This window comes from Stegastes partitus, unplaced genomic scaffold (genome assembly GCF_000690725.1).
Source record: "Stegastes partitus isolate 25-593 unplaced genomic scaffold, Stegastes_partitus-1.0.2 Scaffold725, whole genome shotgun sequence".
In the NCBI taxonomy this organism is placed as follows: Eukaryota; Metazoa; Chordata; class Actinopteri; family Pomacentridae; genus Stegastes; species Stegastes partitus.
The window spans coordinates 67,915-93,129 of record NW_007578456.1 but is presented as its reverse complement, the minus strand read 5'-3'; the positions used below and the strand labels follow the sequence as shown (position 1 = coordinate 93,129).

General features: G+C 42.1%; 2 protein-coding genes across 2 annotated transcripts in view; both read left to right on the top strand.

Moving 5' to 3' along the window:
- Positions 1-13,453, top strand: part of nags (N-acetylglutamate synthase) — a 16,530-nt gene extending 3,077 nt beyond the window's left edge. Inside the window, exons 4-8 of the mRNA XM_008291188.1 lie at positions 605-785; positions 982-1,021; positions 1,160-1,291; positions 1,416-1,598; positions 12,461-13,453. Of these exons, the coding sequence (XP_008289410.1) occupies positions 605-785; positions 982-1,021; positions 1,160-1,291; positions 1,416-1,598; positions 12,461-12,641 (717 nt within the window). The 3' untranslated portion in view covers positions 12,642-13,453. The remainder of the gene's footprint in view (positions 1-604; positions 786-981; positions 1,022-1,159; positions 1,292-1,415; positions 1,599-12,460) is intronic.
- On the top strand, positions 3,757-21,896 carry LOC103364164 (NACHT, LRR and PYD domains-containing protein 12-like). Its single transcript, XM_008291189.1, has 11 exons — positions 3,757-3,986; positions 7,389-7,430; positions 7,550-7,612; positions 8,376-8,678; positions 9,205-10,936; positions 11,023-11,199; positions 20,555-20,728; positions 20,847-21,020; positions 21,195-21,368; positions 21,457-21,630; positions 21,719-21,896. Exons 4-11 carry the CDS (start codon positions 8,405-8,407, stop codon positions 21,894-21,896), a joined length of 3,057 nt encoding a protein of 1,018 aa, XP_008289411.1. The 5' UTR covers positions 3,757-3,986; positions 7,389-7,430; positions 7,550-7,612; positions 8,376-8,404.
- The last annotated feature ends 3,319 nt before the right edge of the window (positions 21,897-25,215 follow it).

Sequence of the window (25,215 nt, the reverse complement as noted above, 5' to 3'; positions counted from 1 at the left end):
TGTTCTATGAAAGCATAGTCTGCAAAAACCAAACAAGAATCACAAGCTGTTGCCACAAACCAGGAAATTAGCTACTCAAACAGTGGCTAAGGCTATGCTAGCGGCTAGCGGCTAAGTTAGAGCGCAGCCGCAAATCACCCCGAAACAAGAGTTTGGAAAACAATAATAACGCTTTAAGATCTGGACCTCAGTGGGCAATAAAAGTAATAGAAGAGTGAAAGATTAAGAAAATAGAAGCACAGCAAAACGTAAATGCAAGAGACAAACTGATCAGTCGATACCACAATAAGAGAATAGAGCGATCTAATTTAAACACTTTACGTATTCAGTTGTAGTCTCCCTTATTAGTGAACGACTAGTTCTCTGCTATGATGTGCTGTTAAAACATTACATTTAAGGTACATTGTTTTAAAATATTGGTTATTTGTCTTTCTTGATTTCCCCCCGCCCGAAAAACTCCATATCGACTGATCCCTAGTTTCCGTAAATGTAGTAGATATGAAAGCATTTCTAGACATAAATCTACGATATGACCCCGTCTGACTGTGTGCTGCAGAATACACTAAAGAACCAGTACTGAACAATTTTCACGTTTGTGTTTCAGGTGCTGGACACGGTGTCGTTGCCCACCGACCTGCCCGGTCTGTCCGTGGCGGTGTGGCTGAGCGCAGCAGAGCGCCGCAGAGTGACCACCATCGCCAGACTGCTCAATCAGCTGCCCACCGAGTCCTCTGCTGTGATCACCTCGGCAGACACCCTGCTGACCGAGCTGTTCAGCCACCGGGGTGAGGCCGCATGTGCACACACACACACACACACACACACACACACGCACACGTGAAGGGTTGTCTATTTTGAGATGTAACCCAAGAGGGCAGCATATTTGTGCCTGTGGGGAAGCTTTTTTGGCCACCGTAAAAGCAAAAATCATTAACATAAGTTTATGTTTTAATTGTTTTTCTGTCTGCTCTTCTGTCTTAGGTTCTGGGACGCTCTTTAAAAACGGAGACCCCATACACCGGTCAGTAGAAACCCTAAATTCAAGTCATGAACCAAAATTAACTCCTTGCAAGCGTTGGGTTACTTTCTCCTTCATGAGATTAAAAACACTGCATTTGACTTGACACGCAGAGAATTTCAAGTTGTTTTGTGTGTGCAGGTACACGTCTCTGGATGAGATCAATGTGGAGCGTCTGCTGGCTCTCATCAACAAGTCATTTGATAAAACCCTGAGGCAAGACTACATTGACTCTTTGAAAGGACGGCTGCACTCCGTCTACCTCTCTGAAGGGTGCGTGCAGCCAAGACAATATTCAAACATGTAAATCCTGCACCGCGTTGGTATCATGATAAGCATCCTGTCTGCATCACTGCACAAATGTGTGAGCGTCACATACGAGTCTCTGTACCTCCAGGTACAGCGCAGCAGCCATCATCACCATGGAGCCAGTGAACAGCGGCACGCCTTACCTCGATAAGTTTGTGGTGAGCAGCAGTAAGCAGGGCCAGGGCACCAGTCACATCCTGTGGGAGTGTATCAGGCAGGACCTGGGCAAACTGTTTTGGAGGTCCAGAGCTACCAACCGGATCAACCCCTGGTAAGAAACGCTTTTTAATAAAATGTTGATGTTGACACCATTAAATCCCTGTTTAACAAATAACATGTTCAGTGCTGCAGTACAAGTGCACAGATATGTTCTTTTTTTTCTGATCTAGTCTAGGAGGTCTATAAATGCTGACCCTCCTGAAGGTCAGATGCACTGATGCAAACTCTGGACAATTTACTTCTATTTAGCAATGTTGCTGTGTTTCCAGATCCCAGCCCACAAATATCTAAGCACAGCTTTAGGCCTTGTCCACATGTAGCAGGGTTTTTATAAAACCGACTGTCCTCCCCCCGACACACCACCTCGTTTTTAGAAAAACAAATCATCCAAACCTAAGTGCATTGTTAAGCACATTCATTAGCATGCCACACCTTTAGGTGGCAGTAGTTCCCCAAATCCTATCCAATCAGAGTAAGCTTCCGTCTCTCGATGTCGTAAAATAACCGTCCTTATCGTTGTCCTTCGCCTGTGTTCTTGTACATAGAGCGGAATCTGGGCTCGTAAGAACAAGCAAGCAAAAGGCGCCTGGACAAAAGACAACGCCAACACAGTTCTGAGGGCATCCACACTGTTTCCAAATGTAAACACAGGTCNTGTGTCCTTCTACAGAGTCTCCTCTGACACTCTGATCCATCTCCACACCGTCTACAGCAGATTCACTGAACCTCTCTACCTTGGCTTTGGCTTTCAGTATAGGAGTGGCGGAATGACACGATCACGCACTGATTCCTCGGTGTCCTTGTGTGCGATCGACCACAGTCAGTCAGACATCTAGTGCGGAATCGTCAGTGTCATGAATTGCACATGGAAGTAGCGTATGTTTGCTTCTTGGGTTCTGTGCATTCACATTAAAGCTCATGTATGCTTCCAGGCTCTTCATGTAATGTACTTTCCATCATTTTATTTCAAAGTGAATGTGATGGAAAAGAGCCTGGAGAACAAAAACGTGTAACTATCCAAATGCTTACGGGGAGAGGATGGGTGGAAATGACCCAATTCAGGGATGTTTGATTAGCTTTAGCGCTGACTTAACACTGTAGCAGAGCTGCGTACAGATTCAACATTTTATCACGGCGTAAAAATGGATTGAAGTTCAACTTAAGCGTTGGATATATTTGAAATTTCAAATTATGTATTGCATAGGAAACCCCCCAACACAGGGACGTTTTCCTGCAATAATGCATCGGAAACCAGGACTTGTTTGTTTTAGAAGTTTAAAAAAAGAGGTGTCAGTGATCGATCTTTCATTGATTCACTGCTGGTAATTATTTAACCAATCAAAATCTGTTTACCGATAAGGCAGAGGATGAACAAGAGGCCTGTCAGAAGATACAAAGATAAATAATTTCAATAAGCGGTTTAGTTTAACCAGCTTTCATGTGTTTATTCCGCTAAATATTGGCAATGAATTCAAAATGATGCTTCCCTCGAACAACTTCTCGTTTTGTGTGTTTACAGTTCAAGATACCAGCAGAATGTTTTAGGTTCTATGTGTCATTTTCAGTTTTCTTGGGCATCGACTTAGGGTTGTACAACTTGAAGTGTCTGATCTAAAAAAAAACGTAGGCTTAAAGTATGAAGTTGAAGGAATTATCTTGTCAGATTTTAGGTTTAAGGAAGTTGTGTGGGTGTGGGCACCGGAATCTTTCTGCGTGGAGTTTGCATGTTCTCCCCGTGCCGGTGGGTTNGTCTCTCGGAAATCCATCTCGGTCCATGTAATGTAATGAAGTGATGGAACCACAACTACGACTTGTCAACCTATATACTTAGAATATAGTTAATATAATTAATTGACTTAATTATAGTCTTTACACCATGCCAGAATGTTCATAATTACAGGTTCCCTACTTGTAAATTTCGTTCACGCCAACTTCTGAATCACTTCACACACCCTGAAAAGAAATTTCAGTTGAGCGGCGTAACCAAATACAAAGTAGACGTCCCAAGTACATCAGTGTTGCTCCGAAAAATAATTTTAATCGTACTAATCCGTTGTGTTTGTGCAACTTCCGTAAATGTGCATGAGGAACTTGTGTTTTATATGCAGAGCTAATGTTAGAACAGTGTTCTTCCTCTTTTTCTTTGTTCCTTTATGTGGCTTGTTACAATCACGTAGATCCAAGTCTTTAACCTCGAGACGGTGCTTCTGTATTGACGGGAAAGGTCCTGCTTTGTTAGTGCTGCATTAACAGAAGAATCTATGAGAATGATCTGCCTTTGCCTGATAGATCTCTTGTAATAATAATTTGATTTAGGCCTGTCTGCTTTTTATTCATCACCAGTTTTTGGCATCATCTGAACAGACTGGTGCCCACTTCGGTCTGGGTTTTAACCTGTTTTGGAGCCTTGACATCAACAGGGTTTGACCTGAAGACTGAGGTAAGATGATGTGCAGGATGATGAATCATGTTTGCAAAGTAGAAATATATACATCTTAGTTATGCTTGTGTTTGTACTAAGCTGAGCTAGAAATCGCTGGACATTTGGTTAAAATCACAGTCACTTAGCAACCCTGGCAGAGGCACAGTCACACCACAAAGTATGTCTTTCATCCGACTGCTTCAATCGTTCTTTTTGGCTGGTAGCCATCAAGGAAGTATGCAATGTTATTCGTTTCTCAAGCTATTCATCTCTAACAATGTTTAGCTGTCAAACTGTCCAAAATGAAAACCGACATCCGTTTTCTAATGCTTTAATTTAAAAAAAAAAACTGTAGAGTCCCGACACATGTTATAACTGAAGTTCTTTGAACAGCTTTCTGGGTAAATATGAGAGAGCAGTGTTGTAATTACCATTTTCCCCTCCAGGTAGCAGTGTTGTCTAGCTGTTACAATGCCTACACCCAGAAAAAATGGCACAGATACATTTGTAGGCAGGATCCACAACATAAAGTGAGTTATGAAGCCCTCCAACGCCAAACCTGAATGTATTATCTCAGCCAGTTCAATAACACTGTAAAAGAAGCTGTAAAAAATTAAAATGCTTATGTTTCTGTTTAGATTTTGAGCAGAGAGAGACTCTTGAATTTCAGGGTGTAGATCTTTTTTTTTATTATTATTTTAATATACATATTAAAGTAACAAAACAGCATGACTGGAAGCTAGAGCCCATCTGTCACACACGCCTTTAGCCGTGTTGTCCAAGATGAGGACCAGATAATGATGTTTGCATGGAACATGTTCCGGTGAGCCCAACAGTACGACATAAAAGGAGCTTAGATCCGTCTTAACAGGGAAATGTTTCCTACTGATGACATGCCTTGCAGTTTATTGAAGATAACCTGATGCGTGTGTGTGTTTGTGTACACTATTTGAACAGCACGAAGCAAAAGGAACTTAGATCCGTCTCAACAGGGAAATGCTTGATATCGATGACACATTCTTCAGGTTGTCGCAGATAGCTTCAGTGCCTGACGCGTGTGCTTATGTACGCTATTCAATGCCATTGTGTGCCTCAGTGTTGAATTTGGACGTTATTCTGGTGCTTTGAATGATGGCTCCAAAGAAAGAAAGCAAAAATGCTTTTTCTCCTTGAATAGCATTTGCTGGTTGGACGTTTGTTATTGTGAGGCCTCAATTTTGATGAATTTGTCCCGGCATTTCACCCACGTTCCATCGTTCCTATGTGTGCCACTGACCAACCCCATCCATCCACCTGAGACCCTCATGCATTCTTACCTTCCCCGGTCATCCGACTCCCTCATGCCTCAGCCATGCAGTAACTCCTGAGTTCCAGTCTTTACTTACCCCTCTCACCTTCCCAACACTAACTAACTTGAAGAGCCACAGGATAATAACGGTCCTACTTCAAAAGCTGTGTGTTAATGTAGCACATTGAGCTAATGCCTATGATTAGGGGAGAGAGGCAGTGTCACTGGGAGTCTCTGGTCTTGCTGATGAGGCAAGAAACGGAAAGATTCTGAGGTCAAAACGCAGCAGAAGACGAGGCCTCACAAGCACAGTGGCCTGTCAGGTACAAGTGTAGAGGAGAGTCGGTCCGAGGAATCAGACAGCGAGAGTGAAGAGGAGAGGATCAAGCACCGGACCTTGGGGGACTCCATAGGTGACAGGGGTGGTGTGAGAGTTGCGGTTGTTGATGGGGACATAGTGGTGGCGGTCGGAAAGGTAGGATTTAAACCGAGAGTGCTGTACTAATAATACCGTAGGATGACTGGAGACGGTTGAGTAACACGGAGTGGTCAGTGGTGTCGAAGGTGGCAGTAAAATCAAGGAGGAGGAGGATAGTAAAGGAGGAAGCTGTTGGTGACTTTGAGAAGAGCCGTTTCAATGCTGTGGTGGGTGCGGAAACCAGATTGAAAAGTGTCAAGAAGCTGGCAAGAGAGAAGATGTTATTGGACTTGAGTGGAGACCAAGCATTCCAGTATTTTTGAGAGAAATGGAAGATTGGAGATGGGTTTGACGTTGTCCAGGATGTCAGAGTTAAGGCCAGGCTTTTTTAGGATTGGTGTGATGGTCAATCAATCAATCAAATTGTATTTATATAACACTTTTCATGTGCAACAACAACAATCGCAAAGTGCTTTACAACATTTAAAAACAACAAAGCAGTTAAAAACATTACAACATTTAAAAACATTACAACATTTAAAAAATAAAGTAAACCCGTCCCTCCCACCCTCCATGCATACACATACACATACAACAAATGCATTTGAGCACACACAGACACACTCACCACGAGACTAAAAGAGGCGTGGCTTGGCACTGAGGGATTGTGGGAAACACTACCATTGGGGCCGTCCACACCAGGAGGAGCTGCAGACCATGACTACTGGGGGCGCCAGCGCCCGGACCCCCGACCCGGCAGACAGGGGGATCCCCACAACGAGGTGAGGAGCCCCCCAACCAGCCGGGCCAAAGGGACCCACAGACAGAACCCCCAGCAGCAGACCGCACACAGCCCCCAGTGCGGAGGACCCCCCCTGAGGAAACACTGGAATTAAAACTAAAACCTTTAAGAATAAAAGGCCTTATGCAAGATAAAATAAAAGTTAAGAGTAAATACATAAAGATAAAATACAAAGATAAAATGCAAATATAAATAAATGATAAGAACATAAAAGAATTAAAGTTCAATTAAAAGCCTGATTAAAATGGTGGTCTTTTTCGAAAAGGAGTGCTTATTTTGACGTGTCACACTCAACACAAAGTCTGCCATGTTTAATATTTTGAACTGGCTGAAGTGCTGTTCCATTTTGGCAGCAGCAAAGACACACCCCACAAGGTAGTATGAAGCACCTGTGTATGTGTTGATGGAAGTCAACAGCCAGTTAGCATAGCTTAGCATTACAGCTATATAAACAAAGGGTAATAGGTACTCTGGCTCTGTTCCAAGGCGACAAAATCTTACATGTAACCAAGTGGAGGTGTTTGGAAGGTTCTGTTCCAGGAATAAAACAAATAACAGCGTCATTTTCGCAAACACGCTGTTATTTACTTAGTCTACGTGATGTACCTCTCACACCCTGGTGGTTTACACATTCATCTCTGTGTAAAACGGGCAAGGTGTGGTGCTGGTGTTTGTAACTGCAGCAGACGATGTGACCCTTAGTCAAGAATGCAACATCTGCTTATGTAATGGCAGGAGTGTTAGCCACTACTGTCTATGGCTTTAGGTCAGGTTTGCCGTTCAATTATTTGTTTCCCAAACTATGTGTTAATGATTAATCTCTATTGTTATTTAAACATAACGCTGTTACAGTGATTTGTGGTCGTTTGTGTATACTATACTACATTGATTCCCTCTCTTTCGCCTCTCCAGTCTACTTCCGTGTGGCAGCAGAGTATTTTCAAAACCACAAAGGTACGTTAACTTAAACAGTTATCAGTATACTGCTCTTTTACATATGCTAAATCTGCTGTGGGTTTGTAGTATCGCAGATATTTAAAGTTGTAACTGCTGTCATTCTAAACTGACTGCAGCTGTGATCCGCAACAACAGAGCAAGCTACCGTTCAAGACAGAGACACCATTCAAGGCTTGATGGTTAGTATTTAACACGCAAAGGATCGTCAGCCAAGTCTCACAAAAAAATGGGTCATAGTTTTGTTGGTCTGCTAAGTTGTCAGATGCTTATGTTTTTTGGGAAAACCTTCTTTGAATGGAACAATGGGAGCTTTGTATTTTAACCAAGACTAATTTTAACCAAGTAGTTTGGGTGCCTCAGCTTAACCAGTTTGCTTATGTGGCATAAACAAACACAAGAAGTGACAGAATGGGTCTGAAAAGGAACCAAAACTGCGACTGACAATGCCACAAAACAATTGGACCACACAAGACTTGTCACCAAGGTGACAGTCCTGTGACTTATGCCTCCAGCAGCCTCATGTGGGTTGTGTTTCAGAGTTTATGAACCTCGTGAGACCAAGAAATCTTGCAATGTATCAGCCTTTACTGTAAAGCTAATGTAACTTTAGATCAAAACTATAATTTGTATTCTCCCAATGAAGTCGCTTAACTCCAAACAAATTCACTAATTTACGTAACTGACTTATTAATCAAAGATAAGCACTTCACTAACCTTATATATTAAATTTATCTTTCTGAGCAGAACTTGTGTGAAAATGCTGCTGTAGTCCTCTGTGGGTCTGTAATTTCATAAAAGATTCAGTGTTTCTAGAGCTTTACCCACACGAATGAATGTCTCAGCCTCTGCTCCTCAAATCTTGTTCAAGTGCCCAAACCTTTGAGTAAGTACCACATTTGTAAATTTACATGCACTGACCATTTTTTTAATTACATTTTTTAGGTTTAATTTTGTTTTAGCAAGAGGAAACCATGGCTTCACCCAACGACCTGTTGGGAATATTGGAGGATTTGGAAGATGCAGACTTTAAAAAGTTCAAATGGTTCCTGCAGCAGTCTGAGATCCTGGACGACTTCCCAGCAATCCCAAAGTTCCAGTTGGAGAAGGCCGACAGGATGGATACAGTGGATGAGATCCGAGACACCCACGACAAAAACGCTGTGGAAGTGACCATTAAAGTTTTGAAGCTGATCCAAAAGAATGACTTGGTGCAGCGCTTATTAATCTTGAACTCAGCATCAAAAGGTAAGCAGGTGAAAAGTTCAGTGGGATTTTCTCATAGACTTCTTTACAATCTGACTTCTTTTTGGCACCAGAGGAGTCTCCATTGGCTGGCTATTAAAAATAGTGCAGATTTAAGGCACTTTCATGGTGATTTCACTTTTCAGACCTGGAAGCTCTGAAGGGCAAGAAGGTGAATGAATGTTGAAGCCAGATTTGCTGAATGATTGGAAACATGACTCCAGTTGAATCGATGTGTAAATGAGCAGTTCACCATATCAATTTGAAAAGTTAATATGCGTTATGTCAGCATTGTGTTCACAGTTCCATTATACCCAAGAAGCCAAAAACTGTTTTAATGTATGTTTAGAGGATGAAACTAAAAGCATGAAAGTCTACTTTTAGAACTGAGCCACGCTGTTACTTCACCTGAGAATACGCTGAATGGGTAACATAGATGGTCGTTATGTTCATTTGTCTGGAAATCTTTGCTTCATTCCACTTGCAACAGCTTATAATTGGTAATATTTTCTGTTATTTGTTTTTTCAGAAACTCTCACTGCCTGCCAGCTTAAACTCAAATCCTATGTGCAGAAGAAATTCCAGCATTTGTTTAAACAACCCACGAAATCTGGAAAGCTGCTGCTGATAAATGATATCTACAATGAGCTGTATATGACAGAGAGAAGAGGAAGTGAAACAGCATCCAGAGAAACTATCAACATGGAAGACTTCTTTAAATCAACACCTGGTCAACATGCATCATTGAGAACATTAATGACCAAAGGAGGGTCTGGTATTGGGAAAACTGTCTTGACACAAAAGTTTGCTCTGGATTGGGCTGAAGACAAAGTCTTTAACGAGATGCAGTTGGTGTTTCCGCTCACTTTCCGAGAGTTGAATTTGGTGAAGGAGAAAGAATGCAGCTGGGTCGAACTTCTTCATCACTTCTTTGCTGATATCAAAGAAGCAGGAGACTGCAGCTTTGATAAACTCCAGACTGTGTTTATCCTCGATGGTCTGGACGAGTGTCGGCTTCCTTTGGACTTCCACAACAACGAGATCTTGACTGATGTTACTGAGTCGGCTTCAGTGGACGCTCTGCTCACAAACCTCATCATGGGGAAACTGTTCCCGACTGCTCGTGTCTGGATCACCACAACACCTGAGGCAGCCGGTCTAATCCCTCCAGGGTCCATTCACGTGGTGACAGAGATGAGAGGGTTCACTGATGCAAAGGAGGAGGAGTACCTCAGGAAGAGATTCAGAAATAAGGAGCTGGCCAGCAGGATCATCTCCCACATCAAAGCATCTCGTAATCTCCACATCATGTGCCACATCCCAGTCTTCTGTTGGATCACTGCGACAGTTCTGGAGGACATGTTGAAAAGCAGTCAGGCAGGAGAGCTGCCCAAGACCTTGACTGAGATGTACACACACTTCCTGTTGGTTCAGTGCAAACTGGCAAATGAAGGAGCAGAGACACATCCACGTTGGATCGCAGAGACCAGCAAGATGATTCTGTCTCTGGGAAAACTGGCTTTTGAGCAGCTAAAGAAAGGAAACCTGATCTTCTGTGAAACAGATCTTGCAGAATGTGGCATTAATACCAGAGTAGCCTCATTCTACCCAGGCGTGTTCTCAAACATCTTTAAAGAAGAGCTTGGGCCGAACCAGAACAAGCTTTTCAGTTTTGTCCATCTGAGCTTTCAGGAGTTTCTGGCTGCTCTTCATGTCATTGTGTCATTCATCAACTCTGGTGTTAACCTCTTGTCTGAAGAAGACTCAACCTCCCAACAGCCTGCAGTGAACCCAGACCAACCTGGAGGAAACCAGCTCCTCCAGAGTGCAGTAGACAAGGCTTTACAGAGCCCAAATGGACACCTGGACTTGTTCCTGCGCTTCCTCGTTGGCCTCTCACTGGACAGCAATCAAGAGATTCTTCAAGACCTGATAAAAAACTCAGGACGTAGCTTTCAGCCTAATCAGGAGACAGTCCAGTACATCAAACAGAAGATCCAAGAGAATCCATCTCCAGAGAGATGCATCAACCTCTTCCGCTGTTTGAATGAGCTGAAAGATGATTCTGTAGTGGAGGAGATCCAACAGTACCTGAGTTCAGATAGTCTGCCCTCAAAAGATCTGTCTGCTGCTCAGTGGTCGGCTCTTATCTCCATCATACTGTCTTCAGAGCTGGATGTGTTTGACCTGAAGAAATTCTCTGCTTCAGAGGAAGTTCTTCTGCAGTTGCTGCCACTGGTTCAAGCCTCCAGAGTTTCTCTGTGGGTACAACCTACTTTGCATATTAAACTCTGCAAATGTTAGATTTTGAGAATCTTGTTCATTCATTTTCTGGCTACATTTTCAGGCTGAGGGGCTGTAAGCTGTCTGTGAAAAGCTGTAAAGCTCTGGCCTCAGTTCTCAGCTCCCGGTCCTGCAACCTGAAAGAGCTGGATCTGACTGACAACAATATGGAGGAGAATGCAGGAGTCCAGGAGCTCGTAAGAGGCTTGAAAGATCCACTATGCAGACTGGAAACACTCAGGTCTGTTTGTCTTTTTCAAGGATGTTTTTAGATCATTTTGTTACTATGATATTTTTGTGTACATGACGATGGCCTACGTTTGTCTGGACCAAAGCAACAAACATCTTGGGTGACACACTACGCATTCTATTGTTACACAATCGTGACTTTTATGCCAAGATAGTGGTGGCAAATGGAATCTTCTCTGATTTCAGGATGTGCCATTGTCAGAAAATAATTCCAATTTGTCCCAAACTTTGGACACATCCACCAACAAGTATTCACATGTGGACGCTGTTACGTACNTCGTAAGAACAAGCAAGCAAAAGGCGCCTGGACAAAAGACAACGCCAACACAGTTCTGAGGGCATCCACACTGTTTCCAAATGTAAACACAGGTCAAATGGAGCATGAGATGGACAGTCCATCTGCATCCCAACCCTCACCTATGGTCCCGAGCTTTGGGTCGTGACCGAAAGAACGAGATCGTGGATAGAAGCGTCCGAAATGAGCTTCCTCCGCAGGATGGCTGGGCTCAGCCTTAGAGATCGGGTGAGGAGCTCGGACATCCGGAGAGAGCTTAGAGTAGAGCCGCTGCTCCTTCGCGTCGAAAGGGGCCAGTTGAGGTGGTACGGACATCTGGTTCGGATGCCTCCGGGGAGGCTTCCTCTGGAGGTTTTCCGAACACGTCCACCTGGTAGGAGACCCCAGGGCAGACCCAGAACCCGCTTGAGGGATTATATCTCTCAGCTGGCCTGGGAACGCCTCGGGATTCCCCAGGCAGAGCTGGAAAGCGTCGCCGGGGGGAGGGAAGTCTGGGACGACCTGCTCCGCCTGCTGACCCCGCGACCTGACCCCAGATAAGCGGAACACAATGGATGGATGGACGGACCCATGAAAAACAGCCTTAACATACCAACAGCCTTTGATTCTGACTCTCGACATGACATTTTATGTCACAAATAAGGATAACGGCGTATTATCTGACTGAACAATCCCACAGATCGGCTACGTTCACACTGCAGGACTTAGTGATCAATTCAGATTTTTTTGTGAAATCTGATTTTTTTGTGAGTTCGTTCACATTTTTAATTAAATACGACTTGTATGTGATCTGCTGTGTGAACTTCATATGACCCAAAAGTGTCCCGCATGCGTAGAAGAGGACACAACAACGTCATTTCCTGTTGCTGTTCTCCGATTAAAATTGTGCCCTTTGACTTGTTACAACGCACGTTTGAAATAAATGTCAAAATTTGCCATGTGGTCTCTATGTTTCCAGGTACTTTAAACATTGTGACGGCAGCTTTGTTAATGGGGTGTGGACCATCTTCTGGTTCGGCTTGACTGACATCAGAGATTCCTATGTACTGGTGGAGTACGCCAAAAACCTGCCCGACTCGTTCCACAGCTCCGCTCTCGCCTCCTCCCAGCAGCCTGCTTCACCTGCTGCAGGATCCTGAACCGCCTGATTCCTAACAACTGGTCACGTAGCTCTTAAACTTTGGAGAATTGTTGCCACTGTTTTGTTCTTTTCTTTTCTTTTCTTTCTTTTTAGCTTTAAGCCAGTGGAGTTTCTCTTAGTTCATTGATATTGTTTTCTCATTGTTGCTGTGTTTTTTTTCCCCCCTCAGGCTTTTTTTTTCTCTTAACTTGAATCCAGAAGGTACACCATTTGGAAGAATTTCACATATGACAAACTATAAATTACACTCTATTTTTAGAGTGGGCTTTAGCTCTTGGCATTGCTATGATACAGGGCTCAGGGTTTGCACTTTGCTAAAGAACACCGACGATGTGAACATGCTAAGGTTGCTTGATTTTCAAAGACAACCTCTACCTCAAACTACACCGTTATCTTGTAATGTGGACCAGAAAAACCAGAAATACAGCCAGATCCTGTGTAGCCTCCAGATCAGGTGCTATTAAACGGGGCATTTTGTTAATTTTGCACATGGGAGAGGTCTGTTTACTTGTCATTAAGAATCCTCTTCAAACTGTGGAAATATTTAGACTTTTTTCTGCACCGCTGAAGATTTCCGATCTTTGCAAACAGACCCTGATGATGTCTTACGTGAATTAATCAGGGTTATCGTACTTTCCTGTTGTTTTAAAACATAAAGCCTTCTTTAAAAAAACTAAAAACATGGGGTAGGAGTAAAGAAGTGTCAAAGAAAGACTTGATCTATGGGAAATGTCAGATTCAGCATTGCAAAAGGCTCAAATATTTCAAGATATCATTTCTGCTTCTGTGATTTTAACCATTCCTTTTTTACAAAGCTGTACCTGCAAGTTTACTTCATCAAATGGCCAGAATCAGGTTGTCAGGGGAATTCGCCAGCTTGAAATGTGAGAAATAACAATTAGAAAGAACGGTTTTGCCACTGGGATGCAAGGTGGCGCAGTTGNCCAGGTGAACCTGCCTTCACCATGAGTCAGCTGGGATAGACTCCAGCCCCCCATGACCCTAGTGAGGATTAAGCGGTGTATAGATGATGGATGGACATATATATATATGTGTGTGTGCAAACAGCTTAAATTTCTCAGCCTTCTTAACTCAAGATTGTAAGGCAGCCAGGTCACAATTTATATTAAGTTTTGTTTATTTTTATAATGCAGTGCACGAGTAGGTAACTTTTATCCAAAGGATGTTGGGGAGGAAAAGGGAAGAGGGTGGTTGGTGAACCAGGTTAGATCTCACCAAGAAATCGTGAGCAGTGCTCTGAATGTATTTTATACAGTTTCATGTTTTTATTCATGTATACTTTGATTTTGATTCTATGCATTTTGCGAAAAATAATCAATATTGGGCTGTAAGATCTTGATTTAAGAATAAATAAATAAAAGTGTGCTTCCTGTTTCGTTGTTTGGATAAATCCATGGTCGTCCAACTTTACACTGCAGAACATTGTCACTGAATTTAATCAAATCAACTTAACCGGCGTTATGTACTCTGGGACGTTGTATGAACGAGAGGACTCCGCTGTGACACTCATCTCGCACGAAACTCCGATTTTTAACAGATCCTGTCGGCTGTAGATGAATTTAGCTCGACAGAAGGCAGTTGAAACAAGCAAGACGTACACAACGCACACCGCCATCTTGTTCCTCCATCAGGAAAGAACTCCAGAGGGTCACCAAAATGGCTGAGAAGGTCACTGGGTGTCCTCCACCCACACTGGAGGACCTTCATGGCTCTTTCTGCCTCAGGAGAGCCCACACCATCCTGAAGGACTCTCACCACCCGGGACATTTCCTGTTTGAGCTACTGTAGACGGTGCAGGGCCATCAGAACCAGGACTAACAGAGTGAAAAACAGCTTTTTTCCAACTGCTGTCAGAGCCATAAACGCCTCCCTGTCGCAATAATGTGCAATATACTGTAAATATACAACTGCCACGACCTCTCCACTCTGTGCAATAACACCGTGCTCATTATTTAATTTCATCTTTTTATATAGAGTTCTTCTTTGTTTGTTCTGAATCTGTATAAGCGACCATGTTGGGGCTTTCTGTTGGTCATGTGACATTTGACCTTGGGTGATATTTCAAGGTCAGACCCAAGGTCATCATTTTTTGACATTTCCATTATAAACATCATGTGATGTACACATGGATAGCACCCATTTCACCTCGGACAACCAGCCACCCGTGATGAGTGAAAGAAAACACCTAGTTTGTGGTAAGTCGGACGGAATAATGGTTCACTGGGCCTCGGTGCAATCATGGCCAGCAGGGGGCAGCTACATACCTCAAGCTAACACTGCAAATGACATTACACTTTAAAAATATGATAAAAATCTGTATTTATATAAATTTATTACTTTTGACTGGAAAATTAACTATTTTTTTTTTCTATATGTAAAAAAAAAGGCATTTTGCAGATAGTTCCCATTTTGATATATGACAGATGCTATCTAGTAAAATCACCCACAGACACACACACACAAATCTTTTTGAAGGATTTACTCTTATTTTATTATTTATTTTTTTCTGTTTGTGAAATTGCAGATATCTGGTGAAATCACAGAAAAAAATATGTATTAATTTAAATGACATATTGCCTATTTTAAAAAAAAAGAAATAAGTCCTAAACGGTACATAATATTAATATCAAAAAGGTTTTTTGTATGTGTAATTTAGTAACTTGCTTCTCAAATATTTGACTGTGTTTAAATGAACTAAAAAATATGATGGTACCGACACTTTGGTGTTTATGACTGTTACAGTAAATCACCATTTTTTTGAAGCTATTTGTTTCCAGCACCTTGCTGCCAGATCTTTTCAGAATTTATTTTACTTTATTTTTTTTTTTTTTTTTTTTTACAGTGACTGTACCTACTGCCTGCAGCTTCACTGAAGACATGTGCATCCTGTTCTGTGAGGAAATCAACACCTACTGGCTGCAGCCGGAGCTGAAACACTGAGCTGCAAGAGATGCTCTGACACTCACAGTTTGTGGCTGTTGTGTTGCTGTGTCGTCATCTCACGGGCTGAACTCTTCGCCTGGCGTCCATCGAGGAGCGGCCGGTTATTCATGCTGCATGAAAGGGATGACAGAGGAACCTTAGAGAGAGGAAACGGTGAGAATATTTCTGTAACATTACAACCGTTTATTTGTTTCGACATGTGTTTTCTGACACCAGTCCCAGGACTTTTACTATAAATCATGTCAGAATGTTGACTGTAAATTACTGATACTTGCATTCTATGCAGTTTTTTTTTTTCCAGTAATTGCATATTAGTTTATAATATCCTGTGACAAGTTTTGAAGTTTTTTACATTCTGATGCCGGATGTGGCAAAGGTAGCTAGTCNTGTGCTTGGTTGTCTGTCTCTAAGTGTAGCCCTGTGATAGACTGGCGACCGCGACCCTCGTGAGGATTAAGCGGTGTATAGATGATGGATGGATGGAAGCTTTTGTTGCAGTCAACAACAAAAAACTTTTTTTTTAAAGGTGCAATTTAACTGCAAAGAAGCTTGAAGCTTTCCTTTATTGTAGCCCATTTACTGATTTGTACCAGGTTGCATTATGAATGAAATGTTTGCTATTTATTATGTATTTTTAATGTTTCATATTTTTACCCTGGGAAGACAAGCAACCACTTTGTGGGAGCTAATGGGGATCCAAATAAAGAATAAAGCTTCCAGGAATCCGTTATCCTCCAGTGCCACCATATTCCAGGATTGCAGCCTTGCTGGAGTGTCCAAAAGTACAAAGCGTGATGTGTTCAGAGACAAAGCCAAGTGCTGCAGACACAACCTACCCACGAATAGGGTGGCCATATTTTGATTACCAAAAACCAGGACACTCGGCCCAGCGATCAGATACTCAAATGATACTCGAAGTTCACTCAAAGATGCCTTATAATTGCAATACATTTACAGTATGCCTCCTCCAGGACAGGACCGGGACATTTTCATCACTTTATAAAAAAAAAAAAACAACCAGGGGGCTGTACTATGAAGTGAGATGAGCGGGTTAGCCAAGTATGTTGAGCTTAAAGCCAGAGTTTTCAGTGTCACGAAGGTGTGAGATCTCCATGGTAACTGATGCTGTGGAGCTAGGTCTCCATGGTGACTGATGCTGTGGAGTTATGTCTCCATGGTAACTGATGCTGTGGAGCTAGGTCTCCATGGTAACTGATGCCGTGGGGCTAACCTGGTCGGGAGCAGGTTATGTTCAGGGTTTGGGATTTAAATCGGCTTAACACCTAAACACTGTGTGATAATTATGTCGTTCCCACACATTTACATCTCATGGCCACGATTTACTAATGCGTGGGAATGAGTTATTTTTATTTCTTATCGATGTCACTGGACGGGCTCCGTAGATATCAATTTTATTGTTGCTTTTCTTGGAGTGCACCCACTGACTTGTGATTTCTGCACTGTAAAACATGAGGGCCCCCTTAAGTTATGTGAATTTTTTTTTAACTCAAATTGTCATGATAAGTTTTGAATATTGAACTCAAGTTTATAAGTTTTTTTATTTAAAAAAAAAAAAAAAGAACTTAAAGAAATGAATTGTCTTGACTATTTGTAAGTTTTGTCAGGACTGTCAGCGTTGATTTAACTTATTTTATGTAACCTTGAAAAAAAGAAANTTCTCGTGGGAACTGTGCAGTTGACTCTGAGATACTTGACTTCTGATTCTGTCTGCTGTGGCTTTGGGTATCTCTCAGACCGCTTCCTGTCATTTGTTTGCTAGTTTTCTTTGATGATGCAAACTTCTGCAGTTTGTCTGTAGGAGAGACCTACATTATTAGGTGTTGTAGTGGTCTGTCTCTCCTCCGTTGTTCCGTTGTTATGGCAACACAGTACTTTCTGCAGTACAGAACTGTTCAAAAAGTACTCACGAGCGTGCGGTACCTCAGTGTGTTCCAACACTACTTTTATGCAGACACAGGGGGTTGTAAGTAATCAAGAACTTTTGGGACACCTGTAGGAACTGGTAGCAACAACTTTCAAGGCCTGATCAACCTCCATTGCTGCGGAACAGCTTTAAGTTGGAAACCCATTTCTTGTTCCCTGTATAATTCTGATATGTATGTTATTTTTCAGTTTTGGGTAACCTGACTTTTTTATTGAACCTCTGGCAGTTCACCACTAAGCATTGTAACCATTTCAAGCTATTCATTGGACTCGAACTGCTTGAATTTCAGTTAAAAAAATAAACAAAAAATGGAGAAATTGGGGTGTTCTAAAACTTTTGACCAGTAGTGTATATATATATATATATATCCGCTAAATTTATACTTTAACAAGACTCAATAGATATCCTGGTATAAAATACTGCATTGCTTTTTCACGATGTTTGTGCAACAGAAATCATGCAAATTGTATAAAATAACAAATGTATTGATTGATATGAAAGTTATTTTCCCATCAGGTTTTCCCATGAATTCTGAACGAGGGCAGTTTGTCTTAGCGGACTTGATCACTGTTTGATCATCCTCTGTCTTCTCTAATTATATGCGATCCAGAATAACATTTTGAACACAAAGTGGTCCTGAACACGTGTCCTTTTGAGCAGTTCACGGTCAAAAGGGCGCGTCTTATATTTGAATGAAGCTTTAAACTGCAGCTTTATTCAAATGACAGGATGCCTCAGGTGAACAGAGGAAGTCGAGAACTGTCTGTTGAATGGTTGGCATGTCAGTTAGAGCTGCAGTCAGTCATGCATTTGAACGCCCAATTGTTTGACTCAGTGTCAAGCGACTCGATCCATGGCGACCTTCCACAAACAGCACCGTCAGCGTCATTATTAACTCTGCATCACACATACGAGGCTCTATGTGATGCATGGGGGGCCCTTCCAAATTGCATCCTTTTTCTTTTTGCTTTCAGTGAGCAAAAATGCACAATATAGTTATTTTCCACATCCGGAGGAGTCTGTGCAGTATCTTAATGTCCACATAGGGAGGGATCAGTACTTACAGAATGACCAGAGAAGCTTCCAGGCTGCAGAATCTGACCAAATTCAAATCAAGTTTATTGTCATGTTGCTGTACATATACAGTCGTACAGGCAAGATGAGAGAGCGTTTCTTCAGGATTATTCAACCAGTAAGTTTTGCGGAATGAACGTCTGGGACGGACAAGACACTCAAAACGTTCACTTTTGTCGTCTCCTGAAGGGGGCGCTGCGTCTATGCGCGGTACCTGGTTAAGATAAGATACCTGGTTTTGCAACACTACGGGGTTTATTGTTTAAACATACACTTGTAAAACCATCAGATGTAGGACATCCAGATATTTTTGGGACTCCATATTTGACGTATTGTGACGTACTAAATATTTTTGTGTTGTTTTGTACAGTTTGGACCTTTTAACGGACGCACTGACTTGTGATTTCTGCTCTATGATCACAGTCTCCATCAACCCCTCATTCCCAACGTGGTTGGTTGTTTCACAAATACGCATTCCCCTGTTTACAAAGAATTTAGCAAAATATAACATGCTGTATTTATAATTTTGTTTCGTATGCAGCTCTAGAAATCGTTATTAGACTGTTTCCTGCCTGTTCCTTCGTGGTTCTCGGGGGGAACCACACTGACTTTTGCAATTAAGGTTGTAATGGAAAGTATTTTGCAAGCCGGTTCACCATAACCCCCACCGTAGCGTCTGTTTGCTCATCAGCTCCCAGCTCTCCTCTCTGAGTCATTGTTGANTCAGCATCCACCTTCCGTGTAGCCATTCTTGAGGAGGGGGGTCGCTGAAAGTTGACCTCTGCTCTGACTGCTGATGAATAATGAAGCCGCTTGCTGCGCTGCCCGCCCGCGCTTGCTGCGCTGCAGTGACTTCGCGTGCTACCGTTGCATTGTGGGGAATGTGGTGCTGGTGCGTGCGAAACACCAGCGGGCGGTTGTGGCCTGCGGGCCGGTTCTAATAGTAATTAAATATCATCCAGGGGGGCATAAATGATTCATTCGTGGGCCAGATCCGGCCCACGGGCCTTGACTTTGACATATGTGAGTTAGAAGAAAATCGATGGGTGGATAAATATGCAAGTTCCATTTTACAGTGCTAGTGCTGCAGCTAATGGAGCACAGATTTGAAAATTTATTATATGATTGATGTTTTTCCCTGAAATGTTCAATCAGCAGTATAAATTTCACTTTGATTTGGCCAAAACATAAAGCGATATCAACATATCCTTCTTTATGGGACAGTGTCAGACCTAATTGAACTTCCTGCTTATCATCTTGACAGCACTAAATGGTAAAATAAATATATTAGCACATGGTTTTCTACGAGCATTCCTCCCTTGAGTCATTTTCAGAAGCTGTGCTTTTTGGTATTTCTCATAGCTGTTCCTATTGACTGAAGTCGGCAGCACACTATTTGCCCATTTTGTGCAGACCATTAAGAGTCAAATCTTGTATCAAATGTCTTCTTTTATGGGAACTAACAGAACCGGACAAAGAAAGCCTGGCTACCATTGTGATAGTCATTATCTCTGACTGGGGTTTTTGGTTTCGTTGAGCCAGCATACACAAAAACATGTGACCCTGTCAAACTTGCTCCGTAGTAAACCTCTGTGGTGCCTAAAACAAACTTTTATCCTTCCTNGCCTTATGTCCCACAAAATGTGACTGTTGTGACTCTAAGACTTATACTAACTCTGCACTTACTGCCTCTGTTTAAGAGACTGAGGGTAATGAGGACAATATGCAGATTAACATACGAGCTAAACAAGCTTTCTGAAGCATTTTAGATAAACACAGTTCCAATGCTGGAATTTTCCTTCACTTCAGTGGTTGTAATGATGGGAGCGCTTTCTCTCAACTCTTACAGGATGCTCATATTGAACCTCATAATAATACTACTAGAAGAAACATCTATTTTGTTCCATCTTGTTCTTTTTTTTTTTCAGGCTGAGTGGATGTGATCTTTCATCCGACAGTTGTGTAGATCTGTCCTCAGTCCTCAGCTGTCAGTCCTCCAGTCTTAGAGAGCTGGACCTTACTAACAACGACCTGCAGGACTCAGGAATACAGCGGCTCTCTGTGGGATTGGCGAGTCCACAATGTAGACTTGAAACTCTCAGGTCAGCAGCCCTTATGATAACCACATCCTACGTTCTGATTTTGACAACGATGACACGTCACTTAGATTCTGCTTCAATACGTAGAAACCCAGAAAGTTGATGTTTATCTTCTTTTTAGATTGACTGACTGTGCGCTGACGTGGAAAGGTTGTGATTCTGTGGCTTTCTTCCTGAGCTCCCGGTCCTCCAGCATGAGACAGCTGGACCTGAGTATGAACAACCTGCAGGATTCAGGAGTGCTGGTGTTCAGTCCCGGGCTGAAGAGTCCACACTGTAAACTGGAGGCACTCAGGTCAGCTGGTTCCCAAACTATTCCAGACAGGTTCACATAACATGAATGCACTCTGGATGGGAAGTAAATCCAGTCCTATTGGGGGTTACATTGGATCATTTTTTCTGCTTAAAGACTTATTAACATATTTTTTCAATTGTTTGTTTGCTTATTTGATCATTTTTTCTTCTCCAGGCTGAGTTTCTGTGACCTGTCAGAACAGAGCTGTGATGTTCTGGCCTCAGTTCTCACCTCACAGACCTCCAGCTTGAGAGAGCTGGAGCTGAACAACAACAAACTGCAGGATTCTGGAGTGAAGCTTCTTTCTGTGGGACTGGAGAGTCCACGCTGTCAACTGGAAGCTCTCAGGTCAGTCTTCTTTAAGAACTGAATCTAATAGTATAAATAATTAGGAACACATGCAGGCTCTGTGTCTTCATCACTCACTGTTATTCAGGTTGAGGGACTGTCAGCTGTCAGAGAGAAGCTGTGAATCTCTGGCTTCAGCTCTCAGCTCCGAGACTTCCAGTTTGAAAGAGCTGGACCTGAGCAACAACGACCTGCAGGATTCAGGAGTGAAGCAGCTTTCTGCTGGACTCAAGAGTCCTCAGTGTATCCTGGAGACCCTCAGGTTGGAACAGATTATTAATGTGGTTGAGTGCTTATGCTTTGGCACGATTGATGAAGTGATCAGCATTGAATGGAGTCTCTGTTCACAGACTGTCAGGCTGCCTGGTCACAGAGGAAGGCTGCTCCTCTCTGGCCTCGGCTCTGAGCTTCAACCCCTCCCATCTGAGAGAGCTGGACCTGAGCTACAACCATCCAGGAGACTGTGGGGTGAAGCTGCTCTCAGCTGGACTGGAGGATCCGCAGTGGAAACTGGAAACACTGAAGTAAGGCTTGTAGCAGGCTGAGAGCTTCCAGCCATTCCTGTAGAAGAGAGCAGTGCAGGAGGGTCATTCTGTTTATTACAACTTGGGTCTGAAGCCCTGAAAAAGCCATTTCAGACTGAAAACCACTGGACAACTCTTTGTCTTGTTAAATTATTAAAATTTTCATTCAAACTCACACTTTTGAACCAAGTTAAATGGTGAAGTTGTAGATTCTGTGTTGTGTGAAATGTGTTTTTGGTTTAAATGGGGCGTTTCCTCACTGTTTGTTCTTTCAGAGTGGACCATGGTGGAGAGCACAGGCTAAAACGTGGTCTGCAGAAGTGTACGTATATTACATTATACACTGCACATTAATATAGAACGTGATGTTTAAGTGTTGTGTCATGTTCATGGTCTCTGTTTTATGTGCTTTTAAATATACTTACATGGTTTGTATTTGGATTAATACAAAATATTGTGAGACTAACACACGTTTTTGTGTCTTTGTGGTGATGACAGTCCTTCACAGGGCGCATTCTTAATGACATTTGTATTTGCAATATAGAGTAAGAGTAACTGCCCAGTTGTTAGAATGTGTGTCCTCCTACCTTCTGCTTTATTGTGTCTGATTCTCTCCATCAGATGCTTGTGAACTCACACTGGACCCAAACACAGCTCACAGAAGNTGAGGAGCGGGGGGGCTGTGTATAGATAATGGATGGATGGGTTTTGCCACTCCCCATTCATTTAAAACAGGCAGAACTTGGAACGAGGCCCATTAAGATTGCAGTCCATGATTGTTTTGTAAGTTGGTTGTCACGCACCTGTATTCAACGTTCCATATCCATCGAGAGTCTCGGACACACCGAGTGTTCTTTTGCTAACAGGCAACCGATTAACACCTTCTGCTACCAGGTTACGCTGTGGTGTATTTTTATTTTCACGCTAAACTCGTGTAAGTATTTTCATTCAGAATTTTCAACCTGACCTGATTTGCTGTTTTAACTCAGGAGTTTCTGTTGCTGGGATTTCATGTGTAGTTGATCAGCAGTGTTCACACATGCAGCTTGAGCTGATCGCAGAGAAAGAATGATGATAATGATTGACATATTGTGTTTTTGGTGTTCTTTTAACTTTTGTTCTTGCCAAATGTGAACCATGAGTCATTTGGCATTCGAGTCATGGAAAGACAGGTTGTGAGTGACCTCAGTCACCCCAATAAAGCTTCTGATCTCACAGATAAATCCACCAAAAAAAAGACAAATTTGCATCTAAGGTTTGTACGTGTTGACGAAGGAAGGTGTGGTTTTATAGCTGTTGGTTGAAAACATTATAATAATAAAACTGAAACCTTTATTTGAACCAGAATTAATTTGTGTTTAGTCAGTGTTAGTGTCAGTGTGTGTCTGTATTACTCTTATTGTGATGAATCAACTTTCATTTTGAGACGGATAAGAAGTCACTAGATGATAACTCAATATGTTTTGGTGTAAAGACTTGGCTTAACATTAAGATTTTTTTGGCCTTTTTGCCTTTATTATATAGGACAATGATTTCCCTAACAATTTCCTGAGGTTCTACCAAAGGGATCAATAAAGTTGTATCTATCTAGGACAGTTGAGAGAGAGACAAGAAAGTAGGGGAAATCTAGGAAATCCATCTAGTTCCGTGTAATGTAATGACGTGAAGGAACAAATGCTTCAGATTTTAATGCACCCGCATTAGTCAGCAGAGATCTGGGTTAAGATATATTTCAGGTTCCGTAATCTCATTTAGAAGTTATTTGAGTTTGATAATCCATCACAATTAAAATGTTTTTGACGACAACTTACTACTTCCATGGTGATACTGTGTATAAAGGGCAAAGTTTGATTTTGATGTTGGGCAACACTTGGGTCAGACTTCGGTGGATCCAGCCCTCCAGCGCCGCTACGAGGATGATTGTTTAGTGAAATAGCTCAACAATTATTGGATGGATTGCCGTGATATTCAGTACAGAGATCACTGGTGCCCAGAACAGACTGTTGCCCACTTCGGTCTGGGTTTTAGTTTTGGAGCCTTGACATCAACAGGGTTTGACCTGAAAACTGAGGTAAGATGATGTGCAGGATGATGAATCATGTTTGCAAAGTAGAAATATATACATCTTAGTTTTGCTTGTGTTTGTACTAATCTGAGCTAGAAATCGCTGGACATTTGTTTAAAATCACAGTCACTTAGCAACCCTGGCAGAGGCACAGTCACACCACAAAGTATGTTCATCCGCCTGCTTCTTTTTTGGCTGGTAGCCATCAAGGAGGCGTGCAATGTTATTCATTTCTCAAGCTATTCATCTCTAACAATGTTTAGCTGTCAAACTGTCCAAAACGATAACCGACATCCGTTTTCTAATGCTTTAATTTAAAAAAAAAAACTGTAGAGTCCCGACACATGTTATAACTGAAGTTCTTTGAACAACTTTCTGGGTAAATATGAGAGAGCAGTGTTGTAATTACCATTTTTCCCTCAAGGTAGCAGTGTTGTCTAGCTGTTGCAATGCCTACACCCAGAAAAAAACTGCACAGTCACATTTGTAGGCAGGATCCACAACATTAAGTGTCCTTCCAAACCAACTAACCCTGAATGGGAGTGAGTTATGAAGCCCTCCAACGCCAAACCTGAATGTGTTATCTCAGCCATTATTATTATTATCTCGAATTTCAGGGTGTAGAGTGTAAAGTTTCTTCACTGTCACTGTAGTGGCTATTTGTCTCTAAAATAAACTTAACTTAAACAATAATCAAAAGGCCACTGATGCACCATGGGTATGTGGTTTACGCAGGCAAAAGAGTCATTGTCCATACCAAATTATTGCGTTTTTCTTACTTCCTTTATTACCAGTGAGGCAAACAAACAAAAGAACAAAGCTGCCATCCTCCTGTTGCCTCTCCTGCTCTGGTAAGAAACCATAGGCCCACCCAGGTGCATGCTGGTCCTGTGAATCCTGCCTACATAAATAACCTCACGTGCCCATGGTGTTACCCAAATCTATCAAATAAACCCATAAAATAAACTATAAATTAACCCAAACAAAATGTGATAAATAAGCAAATAATAAACCTACACAAATAACTAGCAAAGTAAATATTATTGGATAATCCAAACAAAAACTAATTAACAGATATTAGAAAAACCTAAAGACTACAAAATAGCTCCTACAGTCACAGTGAAATAAATCATTTGACTCACACAGCCTCTCTGTGACATGAGATAAACATCTAGCTAGCTAATCATGTCAGAGAAAACAATAAAGAAATCCAACAACTAAACAACAAAAAACATAAGTAACTCTGCCGAAGTGTCTT

What these genes read in the sequence shown, in the direction of transcription:
- LOC103364164 (XM_008291189.1), top strand. Translation starts at nt 8,405, where the DNA reads ATGGCTTCACCCAACGACCTGTTGGGAATATTGGAGGATTTGGAAGAT. An exon ending in TGCAGACTGGAAACACTCAG is followed by an intron (nt 11,200 to 20,554) that starts GTCTGTTTGTCT and finishes TTTTTTTTTCAG; the next exon opens with GCTGAGTGGATGTGATCTTT. An exon ending in TGTAGACTTGAAACTCTCAG is followed by an intron (nt 20,729 to 20,846) that starts GTCAGCAGCCCT and finishes TCTTCTTTTTAG; the next exon opens with ATTGACTGACTGTGCGCTGA.